Genomic DNA, 21,273 nt, shown 5'->3' with positions numbered 1-21,273 from the left:
ATGTGGTTTCACGTGTTTAAAAAGTGTTCATTATTAAGACCTCCGGTCACGAAAAACCGGCCCCTTTAAGCGTCGCGCCAAATTTTGAAACATATCCAAGAAGGCGCTGATTGGTAGAAATAAACTACTTGACTCTACTATTCAGAATCCTTTTTAAGATTTGAAATTCATGAAGTATGAAAAAGATACAGCTGTATATATCAGTAATGGTTTTAGAGGTTTCAGCGTTTCCATAATCTCTAGAATCAATATCATACACCTTGTTTTCTTCTAATGTAATTACATTTTGACCTCTCAGGTCACTTGTACTTCCCGGTACTCTTCTTTCTGCACTTTTAGCATCATTACTTCGCTTCCAGTTAATATGATTTGTTTTATTGGAGCCATGAATCCAAAGGTAAACACCACAATCTCCTTTCTTTCTATTTTTATGTTCCTTACAAGACTTTTTACTTATAAGTATATTTTTTATCAGTCAGAAGGAGAAGCTATTTCAGATTATGTTATTGTCTTTGCGAACCTGACGATGACCAAAGAAGGTCGGAACGTTGTTCGCTCCTCTACATAAAAACGTTTCTCAACCCATACCAGCCGTTTTTACATACATATTTAATTTAGATTACTCTACACGAAATCGTGTACTTACTTACTATAACAGCACTAGTCTTTGTTTGACTAAAAAGAGAGAGATTTATCTTTCAGTTTTCCTACCAATTATTCTACGTAACAACTATTTTTTTACAGAGCGCATGATTATTCAAATTACAGATAACTCGGTACATTAAATTAGTTTAAAACGTAGCTCCAAGTACTGTAGATAAGAAAATCCAATGTTTCTTAGTTTTTGAATTTCGCACAAAGCTACACAAGAGCTATCTGCGCTAACCTTCTCTAATTTAGCAGTGTAAGGATATAGGAAAGGAAACTAGTAATCATCACCCACCGCCAACTCTTGGGCTACTCTTTTACCAGCGAATAGTGGGATTGACTGTCACATTATAACGCCCCCACGGCTAAAAGAGCGAGCATGTTCGGTGTGACGCGGAGTCGAACCTGAAACCCTAAGATTACGAGTCGAGCGCCCTAACCACTTGCCTATGCCGAGCTGCAAATCAAATGATTTGTTTGTTTTGTTTCAATTTCGTGCAAAGCTACACGAGGGCTATCTGCGCTGGCTGCCCCCAGTTTATCAGTGTCAAACTGGAGGGAAGACAGCTAGTAATCACCATTCACCTCCAGCGAATAGTGGTATTGATTGTACCATTATAACGCTCGCACAGCTGTAAAGGCGAGCATGTTTGGTGTGACGGGGATTCGAAACCCTAACTGTCAGATTACTAGTCGGGCGCCAAAGTCCAAAAATGAAGCCAATCTGTGTGAAATTAAGCACAAAGCTACACAATGGACTTTATGTGCTCTATCAACCATGGGTATCGAAACACGGTGTAAAACTAGAGGGAAGGCAGCTAGTCATCATCACCCACCGCCAACTCTTGGGCTACTCTTTTTACCAACGAATACACTTATTTTTTAAGTGATATCACTTACATGAATGTACTATTTTCTGTGAACCCAGAGTTAGCCCTGAATAAGTTTATTAATGCTGCGTATTGTATGCATTCACAATTTCTTTGGTAATAAATAAACATACAATACGCTACATTCATCAGTGAAAGATTTGGACATTTAATTTTTTTATATTGGCATCTGTTAGATATAAGAGATAATGTGATTAAAAATATCGTTGGTCTTATAATTAGAAAATATAAAGGTTCAGAGGTCTTAATACGTTTAGTATTTGAATAACAGATAAGAGCCAGAAAACATTTTAAAATAAAATGAAGTAAAGAATATGAAGTTACACACCAATTACGCTGAAGGCAATTGAACATAAAGTCCTATTTAGGTTAGGCAATCATAGCGATTAAATATCTGTTTACACAATTTTCTTCTTTCAATTTTAATAGTTTCACCGACAGAGAGCCGAAAGTCGCCCGAAAGGGTTATCTGGTTTAACTACTCCCACCATTATACAGTAGTGTGTTGTCTGTCAGAGAGTAAAATGGCGTTATATAAGGAATGCTTAACGTTGCAATTCGTGCTGTCATGAACGTGCGCATGCCATGAATCACGAGAAAAGCTATGCATTCTGTCGGCTATAACACAGTGTGAGCTTCAGAAGCAAGAATAAAAATATTTGTTATTCAACATTTTGGTTTAATTTGCTTCTGTTTGTTTGCGGTTTAAGCACAAGCTATTCAAAGGTAATCTGTGCTCTGCCTACCATGGTTAATGAAATCCGGTTTCTTGCGTTGCAAGTGTCCAGAATTACCGCTGTGACAGTGGGGGCATTTACTCAGAAAACAAAACACTTTCTGGGATCCTGAGGAAATAATACATCTAGTTTTGAATTATAAGGTTCTCAATCACATTTTGTTAAAACAAACAGGAAATGCATTAACATAACCAGTCAAACTCTATAAAGTTTATCTTGAAAGATAAAATCTTTATGTAATAAAATTTGTATCTTAGGTATAGTCAAAAACTTTTACATGTTTAACTCTTTTTAAGTGAGTTCTCGTTACTATATGAATATCGACTTCATCAAATAGTGCTGTTTGACAACTGTGCAGTACCTAGTATTAATACCTGATGTAGGCTAAACTAGTAGATGATATAGGGCACTACTCGAAATGTTGTATTGAATATTAATAATTCTAAAATTGTGAAATTAACACGTACACACACACACATATCTATAAGTATATATATATATAAGTCCTTTAATTTATGACTGGGCGTGGTCTTGTAGCTAGCATGTTAATGTTCTCACTGCTATGCCGCTGAACACGCACCATTCGTTAAAAGTGTGACAGTCAATCCAGCTATTTGATTTAAAATTCATGTGGCGGCTGGTGTTTCAAGCTGACTGGTCAATAGTTTAAAATTAAGGGTGACGATAATCGAGCCTTAAGGGGTCAGTCTCTTATCTGTAAAATTTAACTGATATGTTTGTTTAGATAGGTGCTGTCGAAGTACTAAATATCAAATATGGTTACAAACATGGGATTAACTAAAACAACTACGGTTATAAACAAGGAATTAACACAAAGAAATACGGTTATAAACAAAAGATTAACTAAAAGAAATACGGTTATTAATTAGGGATTAACTAAAACAAATACGATTATTAACAAAGGATTAACTAAAACAAGTACAATTATTAACAAGGGATTAACTAAAACAAGTACGATTATTAGCAAGGGATTAACTAAAACATACGGTTATAAAAAGGGATTAACTAAAACATACGGCTATAAACAAGGGATTAACTAAAACACATACGGCTATAAACAAAGGATTAACTAAAACAAATATGGTTATTAATAAGGGATCAATTAAATCAAATATGGTTATAAACAAGGGATCAATTAAATCAAATATGGTTATAAACAAGGGATCAACTAAAACAAATATGGTTATAAACAAGGGATCAACTAAAACAAATATGGTTATTAATAAGGGATTAACTAAAAGAAATAATTATTAACAAAGGATTAACTAAAAGAAATATGGTTATAAACAAGGGATTAACTAAAACAAATATGGTTATTAATAATGGATCAATTAAATCAAATATGGTTATAAACAAGGGATTAACTAAGACAAATATGGTTATTAGCAAGGGATTCACTAAACAAATATGGTTATTAACAAGGGATAAATTAAATTAAATATGGGTATAAACAAGGGATCAACTAAAACAAATATGGTTATAAACAAGGGATGAACTGAAACAAATATGGTTATAAACAAGGGATGAACTGAAACAAATATGGTTATAAACAAGGGATGAACTGAAACAAATATGGTTATAAACAAGGGATTAACTAAAATATTATTTTGGTCACTTGTGTAAAAGTATTACTAATTAAATTACAACCTGGTTGATCACATAAAGAAAGACGATTTTTACATTTTTGAGCTCTTGAAGACGAGAAACAACTGTTTTCATACAATTGCTACCCCCCGCTAGTACAGCGGTATGTCTCCGGATTTACAACGCTAAAATCAGGGGTTCGATTCCCCTCGGTGGGCTGAGCAGATAGCCTTTGTGGCTTTGCTAAAAGAAAACACACACACATACAATTTCTGCAATAATCACTATTCTTTATTTATATAGATGTAAATTAAACCAACATTAAGAGTTCAATACCTGCTGACTACTGCCTTATCTTAACGACTTCCAGTATTTGATTAGATATCACATCAGTGAGGTTTCTCCAGCTTCTTTCGAGTTGTTTCATTTTTCATTTTTTGCTTTCATACAACACATCTGATATAGTTCCTGGATGTAAAGTCTTAACGTAATATCTTCATGCAACTACGCCTTTGGGTAATGTTACCATTTAGAGCTTTATCTGTAATGACGCCTTAGAGTAACTTACCGTCCATAACACTAGACCTTCTGGTTGTACCATTTCACTCGTGACTTACCTTATAATACCAGTGTTTCGAGCGTTCTATAAAATATTTGCAATTCTTTTTCCAAAACTATTTTTACACATTTATACCTGTTTCGTTCAGTCTCGCACCGTAGTTTATTGTCAGGCAAAATTAATGTCAGGTGAATTCTCTTTCCGGGATGTCACATGACATAGATCCGCCAATCGTATTGCTCCTTTTACTGTTTATTCCTTTACACCTTCAAAATAAAATATATAATGAGCTCTGCCACTTTCTATCAACGTCCCCCATTGGTTACCGTGCCTGGCAATGAATCTGTGAAGCCATGTTTGAGTTCTATAACTATGTCCCGACAATACCGTAAGTAAAAAAAAAAAAAGAAGACGCTTCGCACTTTAAGGCCTGGGATACGAAATAAGTGCGACATTCAAATACCAATATCCTGTCAGACAAAAGTAGTCTAAAGAATTGAGGGTGAGGACATTTAACTGGCTGTTCTTCATCTCGTCTATCGGCTCAAAATTAGGTACAACTACTGCAAACTCTCCTTGAGTAGCTTTGGGCGAACAATCAAAAACAGACAATTCTATAAAAGTAGTTCAAGCCAACAGCTAGTGTTTACGTGTTTCCAATGAAAGGTATATGGTATTCATTTATTGCCATGTCGATAAACAGTACTTATACTGTTTAATATAATTAATGTTTGCTGTTTAAGAGCTGCCTTCTTAACTTACAACAATGTGAAATTTGTTTTAAACAGATATTTAATGGACGATAAATTTATTTCCGTACAAGGTTTCATCCCTAGCTGTGAAACATGATCACGTACAACAACATTTAAGGTACAAGTACATTCTAATTTATTTTACCTTAACTGTTGTACCGAAATAAATGTATTATCCCACCAACAGCTATCTCAAAACTTCTTTTTTATCATTATTATACTTTCGTTATAGAGATTGTTTTCCATTGTTAGCTTAGTACGTGTATTTAAGACTGACTTCAATCTCCTGAACCTCATAAAACATTAGTGGAATTACGCCCGAAAATATTTATCTGGTGAAATAACGCATTCTAATCTTTACAGATGTATTAGGAACATAAGACAAATGTACTTAATTACCTATACAGATTATTAAACTGGTTGGCCTGGCATGGCCAAGCGCGTAAGGCGTGCCACTCGTAATCTGAGGGTCGCGGGTTCGCATCTCCGTTGCGCCAAACATGCTCGCCCTTTCAGCCGTGGGAGCGTTATAAAGTGACGGTCAATCCTACTATTCGTTGGTAAAAGAGTAACCCAAGAGTTGGCGGTGAGTGGTGATGACTAGCTGCCTTCTCTCTAGTCTTACACTGTAAAATTGGGAACGGCTAGCGCAGATAGCCCTCGAGTAGATTTGTGCGAAATTAAAAAAACAAACAAAGTGTACAGACGTACTGTATTTCCCAGAATGCAACTTTTCAACACTGTAGTGTCTGTAGTTTGAACTATTCATGACGATATTTTTTATGATAATTGACAAAAACACATAAGCAATTGTTTATTATCCGATATATTTTCTAACTTGCTATAACTGTAACCAACATGGAAGAGTCAGCATATTCAAATCTACAAGTATATTATCAAATTGCACTTATTCGAACAATAATAGAGCTGTTGTGAATATAATCACCAAAAGATATTTATCTCGTAGTTTAGAGTACATGTTGTTTCCAGAACTCAAATGTTTCTCATGTTATGTCAAAGATAATCCTGTTGCTCACCCTTTAAGCTCGTCTGTATACAGATTTGTAAAATAACAACCAAATAATAATGATAGAATTTGAGGCTAGCATTTAGCAACTAACAATGGACAGTGTTCCTTGGCTTTACTTCAAGTATACTTTTCATCTTTAGACAACGATTCTTTGTTTGTTTGTTTTTAATTTTGCGCGAAGCTACACGAGGGTTAACTGCGCTGGCCATTGGTAATTAAGCAGTTTAAATAGCATAAAAAAATACGTTAAAATTGTTCGGATGAAACAAGCCAGCTAACGTCGTTGCTTATGGATGACAGGCAGTAAAGTGTTGTATTTATCGCAGAAATTTGTTTGTTTGTCTGTTTCCCAATTTCGCGCAAAGCTACACGAGGGCTATCTGCGCTAGCCATCCATAATTTAGTAGTGTAAGATTAGAGGGAAGGCAGCTAGTCATCACCCCCCACCGCCAACTCTTGGGCTACTCTTTAATCAAATTGGTATTGATCGTCACATTATAACGCCCCCACAGCTGAAAAAGAGAGTATCTTTGGTGCGACGGGGATTCCAATCCACGACTCTCAGATTACGAGTCGAGCGCCCTAACCATCTGGCCAAGCAGAGCCAAGCTTCTAAATATTCTATACAAATAATTAGACTGAAACCCACGAAAGTGCAAAATTAACAAACAATCTAACGACCTGCGCTGTGCCTAATTCGGGGAATCGAACCCCGGATATAGCATTCTAAGTACATAAACTTTACTTCTAATCACCAGGAGGACATAAATAACCTTATTTTAATTATTTTTATCGTAATATAATTTCGAATTTCCTTGTTTAAGTCTTGATGAACTATATAGTTTACCAAGAAATATTAAGCACCACAAATTCTTGTAACACTTTATATTTCCTCATATTGTATTATTCCACTGAAACACTTAAAAATGTTATATCGTCTAAAACTGGGCATATTATGTTTTTTCTATCACCTTCTATCTAAGCACTTAAAAGCAACATATTGGTACAATCCAGCCTTTAAGTGCACGATATGATCAACAGCTATTGGTAAATCAAAGAGATTTTCAAACAGTAAATGTATAATGGAATCTATTGTTCAAGGGTAAATGTATAACGGAATGCTGGCATAAGCTGGACAGAAACACTAGCTGTTTGATTTCTTCTATCGGAATATTAACGTAACGTGTAAGTGAGGTACCAACGTTTTAAAGGTTGAGAAATCTAAAAGAATCGACTGAAATTATTCTAACGGAAGTTTCTGATAAAAGATGAGACACTAAGAGACCTTGCTAGCAGCTGGGATGAGGAAGATAGCGTTGGCTGAGAGGAAATCGTTCTATAGACATAAAGATGAAAGTTATTTTCCACAGTTAAGACCTGACCTATGTTTTGTTCTCCAGTTTTCTCTATTTTTCCTTTATTATTTTCCTCTTGACGCTAAGAATACAATAATAAAAAGAAATATTTATGCTCTAACAAACACAGTCTATAATTTAAGAACTCAACGCACGGTATGTTATAACGTACCTTCTAAAACACTGTACCCCAAACAACAAGAGATCTAGTTTGATGCTATTTTCCAGTAGTAAGTCTAATTTCTCCGGTTTTTGCTGTTTTTTTATTTCACTAGAGATATGCTACGAAAAGCACAGCTAAATACTTAATCAGATGTATTCGATAAGATGGTGATTTAATAATAACATTAACATACTACCTAAGGGAAGTGAAATAAAATACTTTCAAACTTGTAACAGTACGTAGTGTTTTTCTAAGAACAAATGTTTGGATTATAATACTAACAATAAATATGCTAGCATCCATATATATATAAATACAATTTTAAAAATTCAAGACAATAAACAAGTATACAAAAAAAAAAAAACATGTACAAGAAACCATTTCTCTTGCCGTAGAGATTGAATTCTTTTTTTTATATTTTTTCTCAAGACTAAAAAGAAACGGTTATTTTTAAAAGAAAATTCTACAAAAAAAACACTAAAGAAAATACGTAATAGATATAACAAGACATAATAAACATACATTGAAATCAGAATATTATATTGTTGTAAGCCATATCTTCAATGATCAACAAACAGATCAAGTCAGCTCATAAAAGTATTCGTAAAATACCTGGAAAATTTACAATGACGTCAGTGATCTAGCAATTTTGAGCAGTGTTTATAAACAAGAGTATATTGTTCATAAATGAGTAATCAGTGAATATGTTAGTGAAGTATTTAATGAGTGATTGGTTGAGTTAATGTTAGGGCTGGTATATTATAGGGCCCGGTATGGTCCAGCGTGTTAAGGCGTGCGACTCTAATCTGAGGGTCGCGGGTTCGCTTCCCCGTCGAGCCAAACATGCTCGCCCTTTCAGTCGTGGGGGCGTTATAATGTAACGATCAATCCCATTATTCGTTGGTAAAAAAGTAGCCCAAGAGTTGGCGGTGGGTGGTGATGACTAGCTACCTTCCCTCTAGTCTTACACTGCTAAATTAGGGACGGATAGCACAGATAGCCCTCGAATAGCTTTTTGCGAAATTCAGAGAACAAACAAACAATCCTATATTATAATCATATAAGCTAAGTTAGCAGTTGTTTTCAATCAAGAAAATTTCTCTTAAACATGATTCACGAGTAAGGACTACAGTAGTTTTGGAGTTTTTATTGGGAGTGTTCTAGTCCCACAACTTATGTTAAAGTGAACGTAGCCTGTAGGAAACGTTAATGAAGAAATAAATAAATACATGGGCTCTTCGTCAAATAATACAAAAGAACTCGCTACAAAAATATCATAGAAAGGTACAACTTTGGTTAAACTAAAATGGTATATAATAATTATTTTCTAACAAGTATTTTGAATAAAGTTCACAAAGCGAGTAAGGGTAGTGGACACATAAAAGTAATTCGATCGGTCCAAAATAAATGGTCAATTTACCTCTAGCCGGCTGACATTCAAAATGCCCAGCAGCTAACACAGTTAAATACGTAGAGAAACGAACCAATCGTATGAATAATAATAAAAATTCTCCTGCTTTTTATTTCAGTTTCTTTACTTGGTTGTAAACGTTTCGGTGCATTTCATGTTTTTGTTAAACTGCTGCTCGTTGTGAGATTTTCATGTATAAAACACATACGCAAAAATTATTTGTAAAAACAAAACTCTACTGTTTAAATTTTGAATATCGTTATTGGTAGATAATACCACATAAATCCGGTAAATAAGACCTCCAGCTTACGTATATTATTCCTTCCTGTTGAGCTGAATCATATATTCATTAATTCTCTTTCTTATGAGAATATTTTGAATTTTTTAAACATACAAGTACGATTATCTGTAGAAAACAAAATCAAACTGTATCAGGTAGCATGCTTTCACAGTCACGTGTCTTAAAGTCAATGACCTGTAACCATGATTGATAACAGCCAATCAGAACTTCATAAACATATTCGTTTTGAAAACGATGGTCAGTAAAACATCTTACACGAGAATAACTGATTCGTTTTAACTAGTTCCACGAAGATTATTTTATCTTTTATCGATAACGAAGTATCTTCAGTTTCTAGAGTGTTGCTCTACACGTGGTAATACTAAAGGATTGTAAGTTAAAAGGGTACTTTCAATTTCTGTTTTTGCTTAAATAAAAATGATTAAAAACAAAAGGAAGCAGAGTTTGAAAACGAAATAAATTAGTTAGCAAGTTTAGCCCAACAGGTGGAGATGATAAGTGGAGAAGACGTAAAATTAGAGACAGCGAGCAAAAAAAAAAGAAATATTAGATCGATGGAGCCGTTGATAGGGAGAGGCACAAAGATTATGCTGTACAAAAAGCGAGTGCAAAATAACTCAAAGCACGTGGCGGCCTCATGAAAAGAAAGTATGTAGGGGGGAGGATTATGTCTCAGAAGTAGACGGGTAATATTATCAACTCTAGGAAAATCATGACATATTTGTCGTGTACAACAGTATATGCGCCAGTGACACGTCACGAAGCCAACAGGGAAAAACTCTCAGAAACAAGACTAAGTAACTGGTCACTAGGGCAACCACTGAGAATTAATTATAATATAATATAACATAATATAATATATAATATAACATAATATAATATATAATATAACATAACATAACATAACATAATATAATAGTAATTATAATACGCGCCTAACAACCATACACGTGTCGTGAAGTGCTTATATCGATTTTTTTTTTCATTACAGCGGTCCCCTTTTAACACTTCTCTACCACCAAGTTTGATTTCTTCCTTTTTAAAGGTAGTGGTTTGTTTGTTTTTAAACAAACACGAGTTATACGCTATGAAATATCAACACGAAGTCTTAGAATTTACAGTATTCAGAATACAGCAATGGTAAAAATTGAGTGGATGAGAGACATTGTGGTTTAAACAGACAAGTATGGAGTTTTGTAAGTCAATATGAACTTAACAAACACAATAATAATTGTCGTTTCTTCACAAGTCGTTATTTCGTAACACACTAATTACACAAAACACGTTTTGTTTTGTTAACACAGCCGTTTGATGGATTTTATAATATCCAATGAAGGAGGTAACAAATATTTCAATAGAAGAAATATTCTGACATTAATCTGTGGCATATATTGCCTTGTCCAGAGTATTCGGATGTATAGCTGTAGAATACGTAGCTGGTGGTAAGTAGGAGCCTCAATATAGCGTAATAGTGCTCGCCCCCTAACATCTGCTACCTTTCCACAAGAAGAGCGCTCGTTAAAGTCGTGTTAAAACGTAATCGATTTTTACTAAAAAATTCAATAAAATAACTTTAAAACGAGCTCTATTAAGGTTTAACAACCAATCTCCATTGTTCGTTTAGGTTATTATCTAGTTAAAACGACCTTTATAGGTTTTAGGTCTTTTAAGTTACTTTAAGACATAGCATGGGGTATGCAATATTTTAAGTTACTTTAAGACATAGCAGGGGGTATGCAATATTGACTTATTTCTTCACACTTGATGATTGTTGAAAGGCCCTAGTCTGAACTTTCCAATTAACCTTTCCAGTGATGATTCTGAAATGCTCTTCAGGGTTAAGCGTTGCATGTCATTGCTATATAGTTATTATTGCTACTGTAACAACCGGGCATTGGTTTTGAATGCTTTGACGTTGACTAAGAACTGTGGCATAGTACCAGAAACACGTTTATTTAAGCAGCTCTCACGTTGATGAACGTTTAAACTGTTGTAAGCTACATTTTTTAATGTCTTTATTTGGATGCTTGATAGAGGAAGCTCAAAACTGAGAAGGTCTGTGTAATATTTGGAAACATGGAACAATATAAAAAGCTACCAGTAATGATTGAGACAGTTAGTGGCAGTGAGGGAGTTATTCAGCGTTAGAAATGAGAGTTATTGTGTCTTTTTTTTACCCTCATGTTTGTTTGTGAATTAGACGTACCCTTAGTCTCGGAATTTCTGTTCAAACATTGTATTTAAAGTTAGGCCTACAAAAGAACTAAATTGTGTCTGTCTTTATTTACTCATTCGAAAATAAATTATTTTGCAATCGTTAGTTTTACTGTTATTCATACTATTCTCAACAGGAAATACAAAAGAACCGTTCAATGACAAAATGTGTGAGAACAGCACAAATAAACATTTGAAAGATAGGTGACACACACGCCTACTGACCCGTATCCGGCTCGTTTTGAAAAGGAATGGAACAAGTTCCAGTACTTTGTAGTACTCATAAATCAGCACTAATAACATACGTCTTTGTAGTTACATTTATTGAAATTTCTCATAGGGAATGCGGGGTGAACTACGTCACTTGCTCAAGGAATGTTATGGTAACATGTATAATGTTTTGTTTTACAGTAATAATGTAGTACCAAACAGAATAATTTGCTCTAAATTGGAATGATTAGTCATAAACTCCAAGAGTGATTGGAAGACGGTTATTATCTTTTTAGCTACTTTGGTGAAGCCAGAGAGAGAAGAAATTCTTTTATTTTATAGAACATTGGCAAAAAAGAATTTTTTGTTTGTTTTTGGAATTTCGCACAAAGCTACTCGAGGGCTATCTGTGCTAGCCGTCCCTAATTTAGCAGTGTAAGACTAGAGGGAAGGCAGCTAGTCGTCACCACCCACCGCCAACTCTTGGGCTACTCTTTTACCAACGAATAGTGGGATTGACCGTCACATTATACGCCCCCACGGCTGGGAGGGTGAGCATGTTTAGTGCGACACGGGCGCGAACCCGCGACCCTCGGATTACGAGTCGCACGCCTTACGCGCTTGGCCATGCCAGGCCTAGCAAAAAAAAAGAAAACTTTCTATATTTACATTATCTTCTTTGAAGCTGTAAAACACATCAGCAAAAGCATAATTTCACTGTTGGTCCTTAAACTTATATTTTCAGAAAATCAGTTTTATGCAAGAAATAGTCAAAACTTAGTTCCCAAGATAAAGGCCCGGCATAGTCAGGTGGTTAAAGCACTCGACAAGCCATCCGAGGGTGGCGGGTTCGAATCACTGTCACACCTTTTCAGCCGTGAGTGCGTTATAAAGTTACGGTCAATCCCACTATTCGTTGGTAAAAGAGTAGCTCAACAGTTGGTGGTGGGTGGTGATAGCCTCACCTCTACTTTTACACTGCTAAGTTAGGGACGGCTTCTATTGAATTGTTTGATACATGTCCTGTATAAACTAAACCAAAATGTTGTTCTAAAAAAAACCTTAATTATACAATGTTAAAGAAAACTCCGCAGTTAGTTTTCTTGCAAAGAATAAATAAGAATTTGCCACAAGTAAGCGTAAATCCACGGACAAAAATAAAGTGAGAGTGAAGCAATGTTACAGACAATATTTTAAACATTTTGAAACTTTTTAATATAATTCTCCTGCCGGTGGTTAAGCGGTAAGTGATACTTTGTAACTCTAAAAATCGTGTTTTGGTAACTTCAGAGAGTCCACTGTGTAGCATTACACTTAACAACAAACACACACTGGCTTAAGCCTTGACCACAATTGGTACTTCTATACAATGTAAAACTGTAGAATTTAACCCAATTTTCATGACTCTATGTAACCTACAATGATCTGGCGTACTGGCTTCACAACATAGTAGTGGATACATAAAACACGGAAATTCATTTCTATTAATAATAGAATAGATGTTCTATGAGCTTTCTTACAAGTTTGGTGCCTGTGTTCTTCTTACTGCAGGTATCGAACCCCGAATTTGTCGTGTTATAAGTCCTCATACTTGCTGCTCAGCTACCGATGGAGAGAAAGTTGTGCGAATTGTTTTCTATAATTTCCACTCCAAATAAACGGATAAAGATTTTAAAACTAAAAGATTCAAATATTAAGTAATCAAAAAACGTTTGTTTTGAATTTCGCGCAAAGTTACACGAGGGCTATCTGCGCTCGCCGTCCCTAATTTAGCAGTGTAAGACTAGAGGGAAAAAACAACTAGTCATCACCAACCACCGCCAACCCTTGGGCTATTTTTTTACCAACGAATAGTGGCAGGATTGACCGTCACATTATAATGCTCCCACGGCTAAAAGGGCGAGCATGTTTGATGTGACGAAGATTCGACCCCGCGATCCTCGGATTACGAGTCGAGTGCCTTAACCACCTGGCCATGCCGGGCCTTAAAAAAAAACGTTTTCCTACAATTGTCATCATTACCTTAACTGTGTCATCTAAATTCCAACACCGCAAGTGAAAGTTTACTGAAGGAATAAACGTTATAAACAGTTATTCACAAAGGGGTAAGAGCGCACTGACACATTTTTGCTGATATCACGTGACATAAATTATAACACAGTGCTCGAAATATCAACCGTCCTGTTGCAAAAACGCAGCTCACACTTCGAACCCGGGTGCGTTAAAAGTGACAGTCAATTTACAATTCGAAAATAAGGCGAAAACGTAGCAATGGATACTACTGACTAGATAGCTACCTTCCTTCTAGCTAACAAGTTCGAAATTCGAGACGCTATACGTGCTAATAGTCTTCGTGTAGCCTTTCGGAACATTTTAAACAAACAAACAAACACTGTCTAAGCTTCAAAATAACCTTGTTGTATGCGGCTCAGTTATTCCTTGCTTTCCTTTCATAAACTTACCTATAATGATGCACGAACGTAAACCGTACAATACAACAATGAGAATACGCTTTTAAGTGGCAGATGCAGACATGGGTTAAACGGAAATCATCACTTTAGCGATGGAAATAAGAGTGGGTATATTTATCTGATTGTTAAGGCTTAGTGGCCGAACAGGTTAAGATATATCCTTCTAATTCTTCATAACTCCAATGGGAAAGAAGACCATGAATGACTAAAACATATTTATAGCAGATCAAAAGGGAGTAGATAGCAAAACTTGAACGTTCATTAACCGTACGAAAATTTGTAGTTCTGACTGCAATCATCTTCCTTGGGTAGGACCCGTGTTTCAACGATTATCGTAACATAGATGAAATTAGAATATCGTCAGAAATGGAGGTACTAGTATCCTTATAATCGATAAGTACCAGTAATGAAATAGGAAACCAAATACCAACGTCGGTTTTAAATGACGAAGAAAGTGTACCAGTAACATAAACAAAGATCAAAGAGTACCTGTAGCTTTACAATACATAAGTACACTATTCATAAGCAAAGAACAAAATCTCAGAGCCTTTGTTTTGTTTGTTTGTTTTTGAATTTCGCACAAAGCTACTCGAGGGTTATCTGTGCTAGCCGTCTCTAATTTACCATTGTAAGACTAGAGGGAAGGCAGCTAGTCATCACCACCCACCGCCAACTCTTGGGCTACTCTTTTACCAACGAATAGTGGGATTGAACGTAACATTATAACGCCCTTACGGCTGGGAGGGCGAGCATGTTTGGCGCGACAGGGATGCGAACCCGCGACCCTCAGATTACGAGTCGCACGCCTTAACACGCTTGGCCATGCCGGGCCATCTCAGAGCCACGAAAGAAGTTAAAAATACCAGAATCATCAGCGAACAAAGTAAGATGTACCAGTTTTACCGAGAACAAAACCAAACATGAATTACATGATTTTAAACAAAGACGAATGTGTAAGTATCGTAAAGATGTGAATATCAATATCTCTACAAAAGTTAAAGTACCAATACCACCAACAAACTCAAAAGTAGAGTCTGATTAACCATTAAAAGCTACAGTATCAACATAATTAACGAAGACTTAAGTATCTTTACCATGAGCGAATATCAAAGAGTCAGTATCGTCAGCGTGGTAAAACGTACGACTGCCTTAAAAGAAAACAAAATTACCAGTATAATAAACAGAGATGACAATGATAAGATACATTATTGAAAATATTTTATCACTGTGAAAACCAAAGTCATTAGTAAAAACAGACGAATTAACATACTCAGTACAGGCAAATATGTTAGAATTTTAAAGACAGATAATTTAATATAATTAACAACAACTTGAAATTCCATGTTTTATCATTAACGGATACACAAATGCCAAATTCATAACTGGAAATTAAGAACCAAATCTACCAAGAAATAAATAGGCAATAGTGCCAATACTATTAACAATTACAATATTACAATTCTCATGGTAATTAAGTCAACAATGGACAGAAACGAATGAACAGGGTGGTAATAGTGCCTTCAATGAAAGAAAGGAAATATTTATTGTCAACGGACAAATGGATATAGATAATTTAACAATTACCACATTCAGCACAATGGTTATTGTTAAACATCGTCATGTTTAGCACAATGGGTATTGTTAAAAACCCACATATGTATCACGATGGGTAAGGCTAATAGACACTATATTCATCCATTAAGGCTTAAAAAAAGGTTCCAATAATTAGGAAGGTACAACATTGTATAAATAAAAACAACCAATTTAAAATATGAAATGAAGTATAATAGTTATTTTATTGACTTTTATAACACTTTAAAGTGTTAACACTAAATTACCCCAAACCAAAACAATGCATATTAAGTTTATGTCATAGATGCATTCGTAAAAAACGCGAAAAAAGACACACCAAAAAAACTGGAGTATGTGAACATGTACTTTATCCAATGACATTTTACTTCTCTTTTATTACGTTTCCCAAAGGAAAAGTTCACAAAAATATCCCTTAAGTCGGAGAGCAAATCTGTAAGAAATGTGAACTGGACCAGTAACGAATCAACACACTTGAAATATTTAAGCTTTTCTTTTTTCCTTGTTTTCCCGTAACGCACGTAACAGAAACAAACTACGTGCAAAAGAAACTACGTTTCATAGGGCTAGTGGTTTTTTTTGTTTCTTTTCAATGTGTTTGCAAAGAGCTAAAGTTCTGATCTGACCATATCTTAGTGCTAAAAATTCCAGAAAGATCTATGTCTTAGCCTTCTAGAAGAGATAGTGTTTAATGGTAAGATCATTGTTAAGGTTCAAAATTTGGTCAAGTTTCATCTACATCAATGCATCCATATTCATCTATTGTAAATTATTCAACTAATATTCGGAAAACCTTAATAACTTAGTAACTATTATTCTAAAATCAACATTTCAACTACTGTTTTTCACAGTAATCTACAGAATACAAGTTAACGATGTATCTAACACTCAAGACTTTTTCAGAGGACGTGTATTATTGATAGAAACCAGATACTTTGCTTTAACTAACATCAGTACAGTATTTTTACACTATCTCATGGTTAAGGCACTCGACTCGTAATCTGAGGGTCACGGGTCCGAATCCCCGTCGCACCAAACATGCTCGTCCCTTCAGCCGTGGGAGCATTATAACGTGACGGTCAATCCCACTATTCGATGGTAAAAGAGTAGCCTAAAAGTTGGCGGTAGGTGGTGATGACTAGTTGCCTTCCCTCTAGTCTTACACTGCTAAATTTGGGAAGACTAGCGCAGATAGCTCTCAAGTAGCCTTGCGCGAAATTTAAACAAAATCAAACCTATTTCATGGGCTCAGCAGATAGTCAAATGTGGCTTTGCTATCAGAAAACACACCCGCACGCAATACTTCCCAAACCTTTTAATGCACATAAACATCATATTAGAATATACGGATAAAAATAATGCATTACCGCACTAGGTATTTTTATTAAGGAATTCTTTCAACGTAGGCACTTCGGTATTGTTTGTAACATCGAAATACAGCAATGCACTAATCATTTCTTATTTGAAACCAGTGAACCAAAGATAATAACTATACGTTGTCTAGGATACAACATATCATGGCTTATGAACTTCCAAAGCAACAATTAAAATATTTGTTTCTTCATTTGGGTTTTTAGCTACTGTTGAAACAGAACATTTTCGGGAACCGTGAAGAACACATTTATTTGTGTACGAATAAGTAACTAATCGAGATTTTTTTAAAAATATAGCGTTAAACGCTGGCGTACAAATATTAAATACAATAATTTCTTAATGGTCAATAACATGTGAAGTGACGTTGAATCTTAAAATATGGCTTAATCAATACTGATCACGCAAATGCGAATCGGGGGGGATGGAGAGGTGGCATTTTCCAATACCTGTTTTCAGGCTGCAGTCGTGATCTTTTCAAACCCCTAAACCTGACATGGCCTAGTGGTTAGGGCACTTGACTCGCAATCTGTGGGTTCCGGGTTCAAATCCCGTCTTCGAGCAAACTCAAATTTTTAGTCTTGAGGGGGTGAGAACGTGACAATGAATCACATTATTCGTTAGTAAATAGCAGGGTAAGAGTTGGCGGTGGGTGTTGACTAGAAGAGTTGGTGGTGGGTGTTCACTAGCCTTTCTTTCTTTCTAGAGCCTAGAGCAGTTGTTCTTAACCTTTTTCATTGTCTTAACCCCTGAGACTCTCCAAAGTATTACCGTGACTCCTATAATAATTTTTGTAATGGTGAACTTTGCGTAAAGGTTGAATAAAACAAAACTATACAAAGATCCTAATTTATTGAAAATGTTACAAATAAATAACCTTGAGAAATGCTACAAGTGCTAAACAAATGCAAAAATCCATGGAATTACTGAACATCATACAAAGCCTACTTATTCACTCAGTGTGAGGGTTAATATAATATATACATATAATGAGAATATACTAAATGCGATGGAAACTTTGTTATTTAAATTTTAAGTTCGATGTATTAATATTATATAGTTTAAAAAATTAGGCAATTTAAAACGTTGTAATATATGAAAATTTTACTCAAAATTAGTCAGGTGGTTGCGCAACAAGCATCTCGACGCGGTTCAACTGCCGCACTTCAGCGTGTTTCTCATTGGTGGGCAGTTACAGGCACTTACAACAAAAAACTACGAACTGCCCCGTGATTTCACCAATAACTCCTAAGCCTTCCGTGACCCCGAGAAACTTCAAATGACCCCCCAGGGGATCACGAACCCCGGGTTAAGAACCACTGGCCTAGAGTCTAGACTGTAACTTCAAAATTAGGGACGGTTAGCGCAGATAGCTCTCGAGTATCTCTGTGCGAAGTTCGAAAACAAAAAGAATCAAATCCCAACATGTATTTTTTTTCAAATCTGTTATGTTTAACTTTGTTTTTTCAGATATTTTAATGATTAACAGCCTAGTACATTTCTAAATAAACATTTGTGTACAAAGCTTCATACCTAACACAAATACTGAAGCAAAGCCCGCCACCATAAATATATGTTAAAGAACATTTTTGATGTCATTTCCTGTGTTATGTGCACACATTAGTCACTTCAGTGTTGGCTATAAAAAAAAACAACCGAATCTGTAACGAGTACTTTTTTGATTGTTCGGTGAAAACTGTCTTTTGTCAGTAGTTTTAAAGTCAATTTAAAATTTAAAATACATTCTTTACGATAAAGAATAAGAAGAGAAATATTCCTGAAACAAGATGTCGACAAATATATACAGAAAAGAAAATATATACTTTCCGATCGACGAAACTAGAAAGGAAGTGAAGCATCTTATTTACTCTTGTTGTAACTGCATTTATATTTTACACAAGTGTCGAATAAGATATAAGAAAAATATAGCCTTTTCAACAGCTCGATTATTAGGAATTTACATTCGATATATTAACATAGAGACAACGTTCTGGGACTTACTTCAGTGAACGAGAAGGCAATGCTTTCTTTTTTTTTTATGTTCGAAAATCTACTGAAGTTGAACCCCAGGTGTGTAGATATACAACAATGATTTTTTTTGTTATTGTTTAAATGATACAAAGATAAAACGTGGATTACTTTTCCAGTCACAAAACAAAAAATCAGTATTTCTAAGGTTTGAATTAGGTATAAACGAGGTTTTTTAGGAAAGAATTGAACGTTCACCGTGAGGATAAAAAAAAAAAACTTATTTATTAACACCTACACGAGTTTCTTAGCTTACATTGACACTTTAGACATCTCTTAAATACGAAAGTTACTGTGTCATCTCTCAGTTGTTTACTTTCAAGCACTGATCGATGACAGCCTACGTAACATTTTTTATATCACGTGCTTAGCGAATATCCAACAGCGAACGAATCCTTTGTGGAAAGCAATATCTATAGTTAAAAGTGCCATTTATAAAAAACATGTAAACGCGTAAAGACTGACTACTGAAAACGACATACATATTCTAACTACAGCCAAAGTACCAGTGTTTGTCAATCGTTCAGTAGAATAGATGAATATAACACATGTTACGACCAAGTTTAATATTGGAAGTATTAAGATAAGAATGATTTATATTAGTAATGTCGTAGAATATTTAATGACTAATCAGGTCTGTTAAACAACCTGTAGTCAGCTTGTTAAAAATCCATTTTCTTTTCGCGTTCTTTCACCGCTTAAAGAATTCGTGTTAAAGTAAATGAAAAACTGTAAAATGCCACGAAAATGTACACGTAGCTGATGTTTCTTAGAAAAAGTAAAGAGATTTTAGCACAAAATGTCTCTAAAAATACACTATCGCTTTAAACAGTTTGAAAAGCACAAAAAATACGATAAAATTGTTAGGGTGAAACGAGCCAGCCAACGTCGCTGCTTATAGATGACAGACAGCAAAGTGTTGTATTTATCACAGAAATTTGTTTGTTTGTTTCCGAATTTCGCGCAAGCTATACGAGGGCTATCTGCGCTAGCCGTCCCTAATTTAGCAGTGTAAAAAGGCAGCTAGTCATCACCACCTACAGCGAACTCTTGGGTTACTCTTTTACCAACGAATAGTAGGATTGACTGAAACATTATAACACCCCCTCGGCTGAAAGAGCGAGCATTTTTGGCGTAAAGGGGATTCGAACCCCGTGACCCTCAGATTACGAGTCGAGTGCCCTAACCACCTGGACGTGCTAGGTCACCACAGAAATTAATTTTGTTATCTTAACGATTTTTTAATGCACAACAAATTGAGATAATTGTGGCAAACGTTTTGGAAAGTAATATGTTGAATGTTAGGGTGTATAGCGTACGGCACTGCTCACACCTTTATCATGTATTTATTATATTAATTGCAAGTAATAAATAAATGCTTTCTGAATATTACTGCAAAATTATTTGATATATTCTGTAAAGAAGAAAATAAATTAATGAAAGTTTCATTTGATACTTGAGCTAATTATTGTGTACTGTATTACTACAAGCAGCGCAGGGCGCGAACGCCACGACGAGAAATTGACTTATCACAAAACACTTACCTTTATTTGACTTCATCGTCGTGACGGGCTCCTTCGACGGAGTTAGTTCAACAGGATATGGTTCCAAGCAGCCACGTGAAAAAATCAGTGAATGACCTGAGAAACTGACACTGTTAACACTGATACGCAGCAACCTTCGCGGCAAAGAGACGAACACTGTATAACATACCTCAGTGAAACGCTTTTGGTACACACACTGAAAACCACGTGGGTACGTTTAACTGTGCTTTAATATACATAACCACCGCTGGAGGGCGTGTTAATACAGGGTATTTCAAACAGCAAATTGTAATACCAAATATTATGAAATTCTTGTAATAAGTTTCATCAAATAAAATAAAAGAAACTACAAACCTTACAAACTAAAGACTTTTAATATACAGTTGATTTCATT

General features: G+C 35.3%; 1 protein-coding gene across 1 annotated transcript in view; it reads right to left on the bottom strand.

Moving 5' to 3' along the window:
* Positions 1-21,059, bottom strand: part of LOC143229906 (uncharacterized) — a 73,110-nt gene extending 52,051 nt beyond the window's left edge. Inside the window, exon 1 of the mRNA XM_076462775.1 lies at positions 20,880-21,059. Coding sequence (XP_076318890.1) covers positions 20,880-20,895 — 16 coding nt within the window. The 5' untranslated portion in view covers positions 20,896-21,059. The remainder of the gene's footprint in view (positions 1-20,879) is intronic.
* Between the last annotated feature and the right edge of the window lie 214 nt (positions 21,060-21,273).

This window comes from Tachypleus tridentatus, chromosome 10, assembly GCF_004210375.1.
Source record: "Tachypleus tridentatus isolate NWPU-2018 chromosome 10, ASM421037v1, whole genome shotgun sequence".
Lineage (NCBI taxonomy): Eukaryota > Metazoa > Arthropoda > Merostomata > Xiphosura > Limulidae > Tachypleus > Tachypleus tridentatus.
This window is presented reverse-complemented; position numbering and strand designations above follow the sequence as displayed.